A 14,446-nucleotide genomic window follows, 5' to 3' on the forward strand; every position below is an offset into this window, starting at 1 on the left:
TCCCAAGAGTCCTGCCGGGGCCAGGAGGGCTGCGGCATTCCCGGGAATTATCAGCAGGAATATTAGCAGCCGGGGTTTTGTAATTGTTCTTGCCAAACATTAATGAACGGCCTCATTGCTATTAACGAGCCTGATTAGACCAGATGTTGAAAGCCTTTATTAAATATTAGCTCAGCTTTTACCTGGGCCAAATTCCCCTTGGAATTTTCGAAGATTGAAGGAAACTTCGTGCCAAATTCCCGAGCTCTGGCTCATTCCTGCTCATCCCAGATGCACTTCCCAAACTCCCCTGAATTTTGCCCCGCCTGGAGCAGCAGCCCCGCTGGCACGAGCATTTCCCTGCTGGGTGTCACCCAATGTTTATGGGATGAGCTGCCCCAGCCTTGCCCCTTTCTGCCCCTTCACCTCTCCTATCTGCCGGGCTCACCTCCTCCCCTCTGCCCCGCCACTCCTCCTCCTCCTCCTCGCTGCCTGTTTGCCCCGAGGAGCCGGGGGAAGCGAGCCAGCCGCCTTCTCACGCAAACCTGGCCAATCGTTAACCTGAGCCTGGCTCTGCCCCTGGCCCGGAGGATCCTGCTGCCACTGCTCCCGGGACAGAGGACCTGCTGCATCGTTCCCCAGGGATGGATGGGGAATGTCACCAACGTGTCCCCTCGCTCACAGCCTGCAGCTCCCGGAGTGGCCATGGAGGTGACAGCCCTCTCAGGCTGCTGGGAACAGCCTGGCCAGCCCAGAAAAGCTTTTTTGGGGAAATGCTGGCACCCACGTTCCACAGGCAAGCAATGCTGACAACATGTTCTACATCCTCCCCAAGGCAGGGCTTAGGGACCCCCTTCTGCCTCCCCGCAGCAGGCTCCAGGGCCCAGCCCAGGAGGAGAAGTCACCCTTCATGCCCTAGAGCTTGCTGGAGGGGAGAAAGGCCCTTCCCTGGCTTCTTGGGCAGGGTCCAGGCAGGGTCAGCACCATTTGTTAATGGGTAGCTACTGCCAAGGGCTTTTGCCGCGGGAGGAGGGAGATAAATACCCAGTGGTGCAGTGAGTGCAGAGATTAGACAGCTGTGGACACCCTGGTGGCAGGAGGAGAAGGACCAGGCAGAGGAGAACGAGGTGACAGGAGAAGGTGGTTGAGGAGACAGAGGAGGATTCTCCCTGCTCCTGGTGCCAATCCCTGCTGGGAGCCTTAGGCAGTAAAACCAACCAGGTAGGAGACAGCTTCTGTGTTTTGGGAGGGTTTGAACGTGGGTATAGAACCAGGAAGGTGACATTTAGGTGCCTCTGCTCACCCAGTGAGCTGTGTGTTCTCACAGAGCAGCTCTGTAACATCCCCAAGTCCCCAATACTGTGGCCAGCAGATCCATCCTCCTGGCTGTGACTCCTGATGGGTTTGGTGGTCCTGGAACCACATTCACAGAGCAGCTGCTGTTCCTCTGCTTCCCTGGGATTTGCTGAGCTGCAGTTTTCCATGCCGTGTTTTACAGGACTGCCTTGCCTGGGCAGGAGCCACGGCTGTGCCAGTGGGGGTTTGGGTTTTCTGTGGGGAAAGGGGTGCCACAAAATCTCTGACGGGTTGAGGACCGCCTTAAGGGATGGGTGAGTGTGTTTGGAGCCTTCACAGATCTCCAGCGTGTGCTGCTGGAAACCCTCAGCGCTGCAGGGGCAGCTCCATCCCCTGAGCTGCTATGGGGCTGTCACTCCCTGTCCCTGTCAGGAGCACCTGCAGGTGTCTCAGCCCAGAGACCAGCCCCAGCTCCTCACCCACCTTTGGTTTACTCCAAAGGGTTCTGCATGCCATTCTGCAAGGAAAGGGGTGCTGCAAAGTCTCTGATGGGTTGAGGAGCCGCTTAAGGGATGAGTGGGTGCCTTTGGACCATTCACAGATCTCCAGCCTGTGACACCGGGGCTGCAGGGGCAGCTCCATCCCCTTAGCTGCTATGGGGCTGTCGCTCCCTGTCCCAGAGTCAGGAACACCCGCAAGTATCTCAGCCCAGAGACCAGCCCCAGCTCCTAACCCACCTTTGGTTTATTCCTGAGGGTTCTGTGTGCCAGTCTAAGGGTCTGGTACAGGGAAAGGAGTGCTGCAAAGTCTCTGATGGGTTGAGGTCCCCGTTAAGGGATGGTTGGGTGTGTTTGGACCATTCACAGAACTCCAGCGTGTGCTGCAAAGGCAGCTCCATCCCCTGGGCTGCTATGGGGCTGTCACTCCCTGTCCCTGTCCCCCCCCTCCAGCGCTCATTCCCTCGCTGCTCCGGCTCTCCCTCACTGCGCTCCCTCCCTTAGGGCTGTCCGTGCGGAGGCGGCGGTGACAGCGAGCTCTGCTGCCATGTGGCCGCTGGGGAGCCCCGTGGCGGTGTCGGCCAGCGAGGCGCTGCTGGCGGCCGCCGCGTTGTGCGCGGTGCTGCTGCTGCTGGTGCAGCGGCTGCGGGCGGCCGTGCCCGCGGGGCTGCGGCGGCCGCCGGGCCCGCGGGGCTTTCCCGTGCTGGGCAACGTGCTGGAGCTGCGCACGGACGCGCACCTGGCGCTGACGCGGCTGAGCCGGCGCTACGGGGACGTGATGGAGGTGCGCATCGGGACACGGCCCGTGCTGGTGCTCAGCGGGCTGGACACCATCCGCCAAGCGCTGGTCAAGCAAGGAGAGGACTTCATGGGCCGACCAGACCTCTACAGCTTTCGCTTCGTCGCGGACGGGCAGAGCCTGACGTTCAGCCCCGACTCCGGGGAGGTGTGGAAAGCGCGCAGGAGGCTGGCCCAGAGCGCCCTGAAGAGCTTCTCCGTCGCGCCCAGCCCCACGTCGTCCTGCGGCTGCCTGCTGGAGGAGCACGTCTCCAAGGAGGCCGAGTACCTGGTCACCAAGTTCCTGCAGGTCATGGAGGAGCACAAGAGGTTTGAGCCCTACCGGTACCTGGTGGTGTCGGTGGCCAACGTCATCTGCGCCATGTGCTTTGGCAAGCGCTACGAGCACGAGGACCAGGAGCTGCTCAGGCTGGTGAATTCCACGGAGGAGTTCACTGCTGTCACTGCTGCTGGCAACCCCGCCGACTTCATCCCCCTGCTCCGCTACCTGCCCAGCCGCAGCATGAAGCTCTTCATTGACTTCAACAGGTACCTCCTCAGCTTCCTGCAGAAGAGGGTCAAGGAGCACTACGAGAGCTACGATGAGGTGAGAGCTGGCAGGACCTGCCCCTGCTCTCCTCCCCTCTCTGTCAGCGAGGTGTTTGTGTTCTGGCAGCCATTGTCTCTCCCCAGTCCTCCTCCTCCTCACAAAATCATAGAGAATTGTAGAATCATGGAATATCGTGAGTTGGCTCACACATGGATCATCCAATCCTGCTCCTGGCCCTGCACACACACCCCAACATCCCTGAGAGTGTTGTCCAAACTCTCCTGGAGCTCTGGCAGCCTTGAGGCTGTGCCAATTTCCTGGGGAGCCTGGGCAGAGCCTCACCACCCTCTGGTGAGGTGATGGGATAAATAGAAACTGTCGGGACTTCTGTTTTATCCGCTTCATTTTGTAGCAATCATTGCCTGTTTTGCTTCCTGGTATCCTTGTACCTTTTCCTGATGTCCCACCCAAACCTTCCCAGACTCAGCTTCACGAGCCTCTCAGTGTCTCCTCCATTCCCTGTGTGATGTGGCCAGTCTGGTGGTTGAACCTCGAGTTCCTTGGAGAACCCTCTCCTTGTTTCCACAGGGACCACAGGAGCTGAGGGATGGTGCTCCCCAGAGCTCGTGTGGCCCCAGGTTACCCCAGCACGCTGTGGGGCTGCCCAGGAGCACCCACCCCTCTGCAGCCCTGCTCCATGACCTTGCCTCCTCTTCCTCTCAGAACAACATCCGGGACATCACGGACTCCCTCATTGAGCAGTGCCTGGACAAAAAACTGGGAACCAACACGGCCACGCAGATCCCCAAGGAGAAGATCGTCAACCTCGTGAACGACCTCTTTGGAGCAGGTAGCCTTCACCTTTCCTCAGCTCTGGCAGATGCTCTCAGGTCTTCTCCAGCTCCTCCTGCCTGACCCTTCCTTGTCCAACAGCAGGGAGCTGGTTTGGGTCTAAGCTCTCGCCCTCCTGCTCTGGAAAAGTGAAGGGCATGGGTTATATAGCTCGGCTGAACCTCACCATTTAGAGTGGTTTTTTCTGGCTGAGGGATATGTCTGTGGGCTGATTCACCTCTCTGTGGAAATTCCCCCAGTTCTGGAGAAGCTGTACAAACCTGACACAACCCAGGAGCGGGACAGGCTGAGAGAACAGGATATTTTAGCAAAGTTTGTTATGGCAGAATAAAGCCCCAAGCCCTGCTGCATGTCCAGGATGTCCCTGGCCTCCTCAGCCAGCCCCGACTGCCCTGTGAGATGGTCAGCCCTCAGGCCAGGGTGGGTGCTTCTCAGGTTATGTGTTGCTAGAATGGCTCCTGAAGTATTAAAAGTCTTTTTACCCAGCCCCAAACTATCGGAGAAGTCAAGATTCCTCGGCTCTGCTTTTCAAGGTTGTTTATTTTCTCTTATCTAATACATTCTTTTTCGGACCTGCTAAAGTCTGTCCAGCAGGTCGGGTTGTGGCACAGTGACAGCCCTTGTGGTGGTGTTCCCTTTTTATACTAAGAACTACCTGTACTTTATTTACAATAATTTTCCAATACCTATCACCTATGTTAGACAGTCTGTCTCTATCCTAAACCAATCCAAAAGTGCCAACATGACAGCAGAAGATGGAAGACAAGAAGAAGAAGAAGTAGACAGGACACACCCAGATTCCTCCATCTTGCTTCTTGAAACCCCATTCTAAAACCCCAAAATTCTCCATTTTCACCCTGTGACAAATTCACTGTCATTCTACTCAAACTCTTGTGGCTTGCAAATCTTCACACAAAGTTGGTAATTGTTTCCATGGGCTAAAATCAAAGGCACAGGTGTGTTTGACTCTGTGCCAAGGCCTCTGAGCCCCCTGCCAGGGTCTCGAGCCATCCAGGGCAGCCAGAGGGATGTTCTGGGTCCCGACAGGAGCTGTGCTGAGCTCACCCACACCCCATCCTCTCTGCCCAGGCTTCGACACCGTAACCACAGCCCTGTCCTGGAGCCTCCTGTACCTTGTGACGAACCCCAACATCCAGAAGAAGATCCACGAGGAGCTGGGTGAGTGCCTGCCCCACATCCCTCTGGGCTCTCTTTGCTCAGCCCTGGTGCTGACCCTGTCCTGTCCCCCTCCCCAGACCGCACCATCGGGCGCGAGCGGCGGCCGCGCCTCTCGGACCGGGGCACGCTGCCCTACACGGAGGCCTTCATCCTGGAGATGTTCAGGCATTCCTCCTTCCTGCCCTTCACCATCCCTCACAGGTACGGGCTGGGACGCCCAACACCTTCTTTGGGGTTTTTGACGGCTGTGAGGGGGAAATATTCCAGCTTGTTGCCCTTATGGGGTTGGATGCTTTGTTTTGAGGGTGGTTTCACCCCACAAACCTTTGCTGGCAGAACACCCCTGGGTTTGTATTTTCTTTCCTGCCTTGGGAGGAACCACATCACAACTGATCTGGAATGAGCTGTGAAGTGAGACTGGAATTTTTCTGGTGGAGGAAAGAGAAGCCAAGACTCTTAAACCTCCCGAATACAATCTGGGGTATTTCCTAGCCAGTCCTAAGGGCAGAAAGAGGGCTTTGAAGATGAAACCCCTGCAGGACTCCCTGGGCTTTGGCTTGTCAGGAGCTGTGGGTCTCCTCTAACTTCTCTTTCCCCCCATGTTCCCTTCAGCACAACAAAAGTGACGGTGCTGAACAGTGGTGGGCTGGCACAGCTGCTCCAGGGACGAGGTGGCCTTGAGGCACCATGTTACAGCTCGTGGAGGACACAAGTGTCCTCACAAAACCACCCCTTTGGGTCACACCCTTCAGGAGCAGCCTGCCAGTCCCCTGAGGATGCAGAAGAACCTGCTCTCCATCTTTTCTCTCCCCAGCACCACCAAGGACACGGTGTTGAACGGCTACTTCATCCCGAAGGATCGCTGCGTGTTCGTCAACCAGTGGCAGGTGAACCACGATGAGTGAGTACCGTGAGGCACAAACCCTCCAGTGCTGGCAAACAGGTCCTTTCCTGTGCTGGAAAACAGGGCCCCTCCTGCAGTGACAAACAGGACCCCTCCTGGTGCCAAACCATCAGGGATGTTCTTCCCAACAGTTCCCACCTCTCTTGGTTTGGAAAGGCAGGAGTCTGCTGAGGAAGGCAGGAGCCTCCCCTGAAATGGAGAATGTGAACCCTCCCCACCCCTCCCAATTGCTATAAATTTTGAATTAAGGGGCTCTCAGGCAAAAATATGGGAGCAGGAAATAACAGTTATTTAATAGGGAAAGAAAAACAAATAAAAGGATAAAATAAACAGTGCAGTGCACTAGAACAACACTGACAGAGTCAGAACCCAACCTGACACCCTGTGGGTCAGGGTGTTGGTGGAAGTCCCACTGGAATTGTGGCTACAGCCCTCCTGCAGTGTCAGGGGTGGTTCTGGTGGAGCAGGGATCTGTAGAGCAGGATGTATTCTTCCTCTGAAGATCCAGTGGAAGGAGAGGCAGCTGCTGCTCCTCTGGGGAATCCCGTGGAGAAAGCCGTGCTGGTGTCTCAAAACCTCTGGATTATATCTGGGTAGCAATGCTTGGCTCCTCCCTCTGGGCTCACATCTCCCAATGGAATGCTGTAGTTCTTATCAGCCATGCAGTGACATTCAATAGCTGTTATCAGCAGATGTCCCCTCCAGAGGGAGGTGTGAATGTGGTCACTCAAAGAGAGAGATAAGGCCAACTGCCCACTTGACAAAGATAATCTGCCATGCAGATGGTAATGGAAAACATCTTGCAATCTGGAGCACCACCTTCAAGTGTCCCCCTGACACCCATGCCCAGGAGAAACCATCTCAATACCCGATGTTCTCCCTTCCAGGAAGCTTTGGAAGGACCCAGAAACCTTCAACCCCGATCGTTTCCTCAGCGCTGACGGGACCAAGGTGAACAAAGAGGACGGGGAGAAGGTGCTGGTGTTTGGCCTGGGGAAGAGGAGGTGCATCGGGGAGAACATTGCCCGCTGGCAGGTGTTCCTCTTCCTGGCCACGCTGCTGCAGCAGCTGGAGTTCAGCATCTGCGAGGGCGGCAGCATGGACATGACCCCACTCTACGGACTGTCCCTGAAGCACAAGAGGTGTGAGCACTTCCAGGTCAGGCAGCGCTTTCCCACCAAGGGCAGGAGCTGAGCAGCGGGAGCAGACATCTCCAGGGTGTCCTGTCAGCAGACCTGAGTCTGGAACAACTTTGTGGGGTTATGGGATAAACTGAAACCATCAGGACTTCTGCTTTATCTGCTTTGTTTTGTAGCAGTTGTTGCCTGTTTTATTTCCTGGTGTTTCTAGTGTTGGATATTCCATTAAATGTTCGCTATTCCACCACACCCAGTCTTGGATATTTTCCTCAGGGAGTCGCTCTCTGATGGATGCAGGACAGCCAACCCATGGCATAACCCCACATCCCCCATCAGAATTACAGAATTATGGGATCGTTTAGGTTGGAAAAGGCTTTATCACCATCAAGCCCAGCAGTGCCAAGGCCACCACTAACCCATGTCCCCATGTGCCACATGTTTTGACACCCCCAGGGATGGCGACTCCACCACTGACCACCTTCATGGTCAAGAAATTTTCCCAATATCTAAGCCTCCCCTGAGGCAACTTGAGCCTTCATACACCTCCTCCACCATGGTCGGTGGTGTCCCTGGAAGACACAAGGGAGGACACAAAGAAGGACACAAGGAAGGGCACAAAGAGAAACACAAGGGAGTACACAAGAAAGGACATAAGGAAGGACACAAGGAAGGATACAAGAAAGGGCACAAGGGAATAGACAAGGGAGGGCACAAGGAAGGACACAAGGAAGGATAAAAGGAAGGACACAAGGGAAGACACAAGGGAGGACACAAGGAAGGACACCTTCAGCCCTGGCTGCTGGGAAAGCCAAACTGCTGCTGTTCCGGGCTGGAACAAAGGTGTTTTCACGGCAGGAAAATAATGACACCCAGGAATTGCTCCAGCTCAAACCCAAGAGTTTACATTGGCTGCCAGTCAGCCCATGCCAGCAGAGCCAGATGCCTCCTTTTCCCCAGCTTTGCACGCAAAGCCACCGCAGCCAGCCCCAGCACCTGGCAGCAGGGATGACACGGGGACAGGCACCACCCCGGGGCAGCACGCTCTGTCCTGCACCCATGCCAGGGGAGGGTTCTGCCCCCACGGCCCCAGACCCCGAGCAGCGGGGCTGCAGCCAGAGCTCCTGCCGTGTCCAAATGCCAATCACTCATCAGGCATTGCACAAAAGCTTCCCAGAAGAGGCAGAGATGAAAGCGCGGTGGGGAAGAGAACGGGGAAGCCGATTGCCCAAGAATTCGGGGAGATCCTGGCTTGTCCAGACCTGCCAAAGCAGCCTGAAGGAAAAGCAGTGACTCTGTGTGTCCAGGCCCTGCTTGGTCACCAGTTTGTGGTGGAACACTGAGGTGACACAGCCTCAGAGCCACCCAAATTCTTTGAGCCAGCACAAGCAGCTGTTGGCATCACACCAGCTTTGTCTTCCCCACTTGATGTCATGATCCCAATGTTGTGGGAAAAACACTGGAGAGGAAGATCCAAACCTGCTGTGGGCTACCAAAGGAACTGGAAAAAACATGGAAGGATGCTTTAGGACAACCCATGAGGTTTACCAGCCAAATAACAGCTCCACCAACTATGACAAGGACCACAGGTCCCAAACCCACTTCCCACAGGGGACATCCCACAGGTCAATGCACCAAAATCCCAAACCCACTTCCCACAGGGGACATCCCACAGGTCAATGCACTAGAGTCCCAAACCCACTTCCACAAGGGATATCCTACAGATCAAGGCACCAAAATCCCAAACCCACTTCCCATGAGGAGCATCCCAAAGCCATCATTCCCTTCCTACAGGAGAAGGTGTTATCATCCACTGGAGGTGCACCTCAGTGCCTAACCTGGTGACTCAGAAGATCAGTGAGACTCATCAGTGCCATGCTGTCCCCACAGGGTGGACTTAGCCCCGGGGGACACGCAATGCTGGCCCTGCTGTGGGACCACAGGTCTTGTTTGCTGCAGCCCTTGCGTGACTCCTGTGCCCCAAAGGCTGGCTGGGTGTGCTGATAAGGCTGCAATAAGCAGGAGCAGATAGAAAGAACAGAGGGAGATTTTTTTCCCCCTTTGCAGATGAGAGTTTTATGGCCCCAGGGCAGATAAGCAGCTTAATATTAACAACAGTGGTGTGGAACAGCTTCTTGTTGGTGGGAGGGCTCCCCAAGATCCATTCCTGGAGGGCTGATCTGTGTCAGGATGGAGCAGGGGGAGGGAAGAGGCTTGAGGGGGGAGGAATGGGCAGGCAAATTATCCTTCCCTTCTCTTCATGGGTCTTGAGGCAAAGCAGCCACCTTATAACTCCCTACCTACATTTAGCACCTCTCCCTCTCTTGCTGCTGATGGAACCATCCCACAGAGCTGTGGAAGACCTTTCCAGGCATTGTGCAAAGGCAGGAGGGACCCCTGAGACCTTGGTCTGAACCCCCTGCATGTTCACCACTCCTTGGCCATCCCTTCCAACAGGCCAGACCCCAGGAGAGGCCCCAGCTTTCCTGCTGGGCTCCACAAAATCACAGCATGGAATCTCCTCAGCTGGAAGGGACACCAAGGATCATCAGTCCAGACACCCCAACAATCTCACCCTGTGCCTCAGAGCACTGTCCAAACGCTCCTGGAGCTCCTGGGGCTGTGCCCATTCAGTGCCCCACCACCCCGTGGGTGAGGAGCCTTTCCTGGTATCCAGCCTGCACCTCCCCTTTTCACCATGGCTGCTGTGGAAGCCTCAGCAGCTCACAGGAGGTGAGAGGCTTCAGTTGCCCTATCTTTGCCTGCCCCTAATGACCTTCCTCAATTAAGCCCTCCAATTACTGCCCGGGCAGTCTGTGAGCAGCGCGGTTTCGTTACTGGAATCGGGGTGGTGATAAGCCAGGGAAGCTTTGATCACTCCATGCAAAATTGCTTTTATGGTTGGTTTTAAAGTGAGTCATGAGTCCAGCCACAGCAGCAGGGCTCCAGCTCCATTTCCAAATGCTCCCAGCACCCTCATTCCTGCAGGAAAAGCTCTGGGCAGACACAGGCTTCTCCCTCTGCCTGATGCCAGCACTCGGGCTGGTGGCACCTCCTCGCTGGGGAAATCAGTCCCTAGCCCCAAAATGGGCCAGAACAACCACTTGTGACTCTCCTGGGGGGAAGAGAGGAGTTGCTCTAACACCCAACAGCCCTCCCAATTAAAAGTGAACCCTGCATCTCTAATTTCTATCCTTTGGCTCTTTGTGATCTGTTATCAGGAGCCATTCCCCGTGGGGATTAATAATTCTGTGTCTCACTTTTGCTGTTTGTCCCCTGCACTAGTGACAGAGGAAAACCCCCCAACACCATGCACAGAACTTCACACTGGTTTCTGCCTTTTGGAAGGGATAAAAATCTCTGCTCAGCCTCCCTGAGCAGCTTCTGGGGTGCTGGAGCTGGTGGGTGAGGGAGCTGCTGGTTCTCCAATCCGTCCAGGCTGGACCTGTGGGTGCAGCAGAGCTGGATCCAAAGGAGCTGGGCACTTTAAACCCAGCATGTGGCTCTGCTCCAGCAGTGCTTCCAAATCAGCCTGAACCCTTTTCCCTGTTGCCCTCCCTCCTCCCGGGGGAAGGAGGCAGAGTTTGGGCTGATCGATCGATCGATCGCCCTGTGCCATTCTCAAGGGTGATTCACAAGGCACCTGTGAATCAGAGGGCAAGCATGGAGTTTGTCCCCAGGCTAGAAGGGAACAGCAGAGATGCAGAGATAGCTCCTCCCTGCACGCAAAGCCCTGCTCAGGAAAAGCTCTGGGATCCCAGGAATTCCCTCAAACCTGTACACCCACCCTGGCAGGATTTTCCATGGGCTGAGAGATGGGAGCACCAGAGGCCACCAGGTCCCACAAGCACTGGCAGTGTGAGCCAAAAGCCTCTGGGATGGTGGATGCTCCCCAAACTCTGCAGGATGTGGAGAGCTGGGATGCACTCGGGGCTGGCTGTCCCCTGGGTGTCCCCAAGGCTGGCCCTGGTGGCAGTGCAGCAGTGGGAGGTGGGGGTCACACAGAGGGACAGGTGTCGCAGACAACATTTATGAAAAATGCTTTCCTTAGGATTTTTCCTCTTGAGAAGCTGAGAGACCTCAGGAACAAAATGTAAACAATGGTTATCTGCTGCTGTGGAATGCAACAGGTGCATCTGTGATTGGTCTCATGTAGTTTTTTCTAATTAATGGCCAATCACAGTGAGCTGGCTTGGACTCTCTGTCTGAGACAGAAGCTTTAGTTATCATTCTTTCCTATTCTATTCTTAGTTAGCCTTCTGATGAAACCTTTTCTTCTATTCTTTGAGTATAGTTTTAATGTAATATATATCATAAAATAATAAATCAAACCTTCTGAAACATGGAGTCAGATCCTCCTCTCTTCCCTCATCCAAGAGCCCCTGTGAACACTGTCACAGGACAGGCTCTCATGTCCCCCCCAGAACTAGAGGTCTCAGTTGTCTGCCCCACTTTCACCCCTAAAATCATCTCCCTGAACCCCAGCAGGGTGGGTAGAGCAGGGCTGGGGCTGTCACGGTGGGGCACACAGGCAGAGGGGGACACAGAGTTGGTGGGGGTCCCTGTTGAGAGCCAGCGTCCCCATCCTGCTCTCCAATTAAAAACATCCCGGAACCAGTGGAACGAAGGAGAGCCCTGAAATGAGGCTGTCCCCCACACTCAGGGGGGTTTGGGGCTGGCATGGGGGAAGAGGGACCCCGAGAGGCAGGGCTGGGATGGAGAGAGCAGGATCCCAACTCACTGCAGCTGTCCCCGAACGCCCTCCGGTGGCACCTGTGACACAGCTCCGCCAGCGGCGCGGAGGAGCGCCGGGCGCTTTCCTGCGCAGGGGACACTTTTTGCAGGGTGGGACATTTGGGGAGGGGGATCTGTGGGAAAGGGACCCCGCTGCAGAGCATCCCGGAGCGCTGGGAGCCGCAGAACCGGCCAAACCAAACCCGGCTCCCTCCGGGGCTTTTGGGGCTGGAAGGTGAATTCTGCAGGCTGGAAGGTGAATTCTGCAGGCTGCAATGAGCCGGGAGCTGTCGCGCTGGCCTTACTCGGCTGCTCGCAGCCACCGCCTGCGCTGTCTCGTACATCCCGGCAGGATCGCTTCCCTTTCCCTGCCCGCCCCCTCATCCCGCCCTCGGACGCTCCGAGCTCCGCAAGGAGCCCATCCAACCCGCCAGGGATGCAGAGCGGCGGGGCAGGCGGTTTTCCATCCTTCACTCCGCCGGGATTTCACTCTCAGTTCCTCCTTTGTTGCATTCTTGTCCCCTTTCCTTTATTTTCTGTTTCTCTGCCGATCCCAGCCGGCTGAAGGGCCCCCCCCCCTCCTGGAGATGGAGATGATGGAGATAAATGGAGATGGAGATGGAGATGGAGATGATGGAGATGGAGATGTCCATCCCAGCCTCGCTGCCCGTGAACCCATCCTTCACTTCCAGCCAGGGCATCACCCACCCTCAAACCCAGACGCTTCCAGGGAAAAATTCCAGCCAGGACTGGAATCCCAAAGGGCTCTAGAGGGGACTGAGCCCATCCGAGGTGGCCCCAGCCTCGGGGGAGAGGAGGAGCTTTGTCTGCTCCATCCACTGTCTGCACCTGGAACCTGGGCTGTGGAGGAGCCAGGAGGGACAAGGACCTGGCTGGGACCCCTGTGGCCACCACGGTGGTGGCATCTCCTGTGTGGAGGAGCCAGGAGGGACCTCCATGTCCCCCTGCACGGAGCAGCCTCAGCCCGATCCCCGCACCAGCCCTGGGGATGCTGAGGCTCTTGGGGCTTGCGGGGCAAGATGAGGATTTTTTGTGGAATTCCCGTTCCCAGCCACCCCAAAGAGGCCGAGACGGTGCAGGCAGAGCTGGGTGCGTGCAGGGCAGGGCAGAACCGGGTGGGTGCAGGGCAGAACCGGGGCGGGGTGGCTCGGTGACCTCGGGTGCATTTCTGGTGCACTTTCAGCTGCTTTCAGTTCCTCCCAGAAGGAGCCTGGGAGAGGATGGAGCCCCTTCCACACGTCCCCGAGGCCAGAGGAACATTCCAGACGCCGGGGGGAACTCGGGGCTCACCCCAGTAATGCATCCCCGGATCTTTCCTGCGCGCTGTTGGAGCTAGGATGTGCTTCCCAAAGATGGGCTGGGCTTGGCACCCCGCTCCCGTGGCTGCTGCGACCTCCCTGGTGCTGCACCCCGACTTTCCCTGTCCCCTGCGGTCCCTTTGTCCCCATGGAATCAGGGAATGGGTTGGGTTGGAAGGTACCTTAAAGATCGCCTATTCATTCCATTAATTTATTTTATATTATTATATCATATCATGTCGTTATATGACATTACATTATGCTATGCTCTCTGGTATGTTTATGTGATGTCATGCTATTTATGATCAGTTATTTAAGCAATTTTATTGCATTATTGTTAATATTAATAACAATAATTCTACATATAATATCTCCTAGGACTACAGAATCAGGGAATGGGCTAGGTTGGAAGGGACCTTAAGATATTTTTATATATTATATTATATTATATTATATTATATTATATTATATTATAATTTTCATTGTAATTTGACCATTTTAACGTTCTTTATTATAGACTTTGTAACGCTTTTTATTCTTTTACTGCCATTTTAGCATAATTTCAGTACTATTTGCACCCATGTGAGCGCACACCGGGCAGGAACCGCGGGGTCGGTCCCGGTCCCCGGGCTGCTCCTGGTGCGGGTCCCGTTCCCAGTGCGGATCCCGGTGCCGGTGTCATTCCGGTGCGGGTCCCTTTACCGGTCCCCATGCGGGCGCCGGTGGCAGTCCCGCTCCCGGTGCAGTTCCCGCTCCCATTGCCGGTGCGGCTCCCGTTGCCGCTGCCTGTTCCATTCCCGGTCGCGGTGCGGCTCCCGCTCCCGTTTTTGTTCCCGGTCCCGCTACGGTTCCCATTGCCGGTGCAGGTCCCACTACCCGATGCCGGTCCCGGTGCCTGTGGGGATGCGTTACCGGTGCGTGTCCCGGTGCTGCTGCCGCTGCCGTTCCCGGTGCGTGTCCCATCCGCGGTGCGGGTCCCGCTGTCCCCGCTGTCCCCGCCGTTCCCGCTCTCGGTTCCTCTGTCCCCGCTGTCCCGCTGTCCCTCTGTCCCTCTGTCCGTCCCTGTCCCCGCTGTCCCCGGTTAGTTGCGCTACCGGCGGTGACCACCAGGTGGCGCCGCGCTCCTCCCGCTGCCCCCGCCCCGCCGCCGGCGCGGTGCTCGCGGCGCATGCGCGCTGCGCTCGGGGCGCTCCGGTTCCGGGCGCAGCTCCCTCCGTCCCTCC

At 56.2% G+C, this 14,446-nt stretch overlaps 1 protein-coding gene across 1 annotated transcript; it reads left to right on the plus strand.

Moving 5' to 3' along the window:
• Window positions 1–1,060: 1,060 nt before the first annotated feature.
• LOC131561750 (cytochrome P450 1A5-like) lies at window positions 1,061–7,412 on the plus strand. Its single transcript, XM_058811127.1, has 7 exons — window positions 1,061–1,200; window positions 2,277–3,156; window positions 3,823–3,949; window positions 5,041–5,130; window positions 5,208–5,331; window positions 5,945–6,031; window positions 6,922–7,412. Exons 2-7 carry the CDS (start codon window positions 2,320–2,322, stop codon window positions 7,226–7,228), a joined length of 1,572 nt encoding a protein of 523 aa, XP_058667110.1. The 5' UTR covers window positions 1,061–1,200; window positions 2,277–2,319; the 3' UTR covers window positions 7,229–7,412.
• The last annotated feature ends 7,034 nt before the right edge of the window (window positions 7,413–14,446 follow it).

Source organism: Ammospiza caudacuta, chromosome 10, assembly GCF_027887145.1.
Source record: "Ammospiza caudacuta isolate bAmmCau1 chromosome 10, bAmmCau1.pri, whole genome shotgun sequence".
NCBI lineage: Eukaryota > Metazoa > Chordata > Aves > Passeriformes > Passerellidae > Ammospiza > Ammospiza caudacuta.

Coding starts and splice junctions, on each gene's coding strand:
- LOC131561750 (XM_058811127.1), top strand. CDS start 2,320: ATGTGGCCGCTGGGGAGCCCCGTGGCGGTGTCGGCCAGCGAGGCGCTG. Junction 5,131..5,207: donor GAAGATCCACGAGGAGCTGG/GTGAGTGCCTGC, acceptor CCCCCTCCCCAG/ACCGCACCATCGGGCGCGAG. Junction 5,332..5,944: donor CCCTTCACCATCCCTCACAG/GTACGGGCTGGG, acceptor TTCTCTCCCCAG/CACCACCAAGGACACGGTGT.